Consider the following 659-nt stretch of genomic DNA (forward strand, 5'->3'; position numbering starts at 1 on the left):
CTCGCGCCGCCTTTAGGCTCGAAGCCGAGGCGCGCGGCGCCCGGGCGGCGCGCGCCGCGCCCTACAAGATGCCGGTGCGCGATAAGGCCATGGTCGCGGCGATATTCGTCCTCGGCGTCATCGCCGTGGTGGCCTCCTCGGCGGCGGGCTTCCTCCAGACGCAATACCACGCTACCGACCCCTCGGCCCACAACGCGGTCGTGGAGTTCGCGCCCGGCAGCTCCTTCTACCTGGCCGTTACGGCGACGGAGAATGCGACGGAGAATACGTCGACGCTCCTCGTCTACGACGGCGCGGCCGTCGTCGCCGGCGCGTCGTCCGGCACGCCCTTCCTCTTCGAATTCGCCACGGCCTGCGTCCTCTCCTTCTCCCCCAAAGCGCGGCGGTCCTCATCGCTGGCTCTGACGGCCGCCGTCCTCGGCGCGTCCTGCGTTCGCGCAGAAGACGAAGAGAACCAGCCGCCGGGTAGCGCGGAGAAGAAGAAGAAGAAGCGGGCGCGGATCATGAGCGCACTGGGCTCTGACATCACCGTCGTCGATGCTGAGGACCTACTCGCGCAGCTCGCCGCCGCTCCGTCTTCTACCACCACCACTCCTGCGGTCGAGCAGCCTTCTACCACCACCACTCCTGCGGTCGACAGTCCACTGCTGCAGGTGATG

At 68.3% G+C, this 659-nt stretch overlaps 1 protein-coding gene across 1 annotated transcript in view; it reads left to right on the top strand.

Moving 5' to 3' along the window:
* AURANDRAFT_69165 (hypothetical protein) overlaps positions 1-431 on the top strand; it is a gene marked incomplete at both ends in the record, with an annotated part of 3,315 nt that extends 2,884 nt beyond the window's left edge. The window contains one exon of the mRNA XM_009044919.1: positions 87-431. Coding sequence (XP_009043167.1) covers positions 87-431 — 345 coding nt within the window. The remainder of the gene's footprint in view (positions 1-86) is intronic.
* Positions 432-659: the final 228 nt, after the last annotated feature.

The sequence above is a fragment of the Aureococcus anophagefferens genome, assembly GCF_000186865.1.
Source record: "Aureococcus anophagefferens unplaced genomic scaffold AURANscaffold_1040, whole genome shotgun sequence".
In the NCBI taxonomy this organism is placed as follows: Eukaryota; class Pelagophyceae; order Pelagomonadales; family Pelagomonadaceae; genus Aureococcus; species Aureococcus anophagefferens.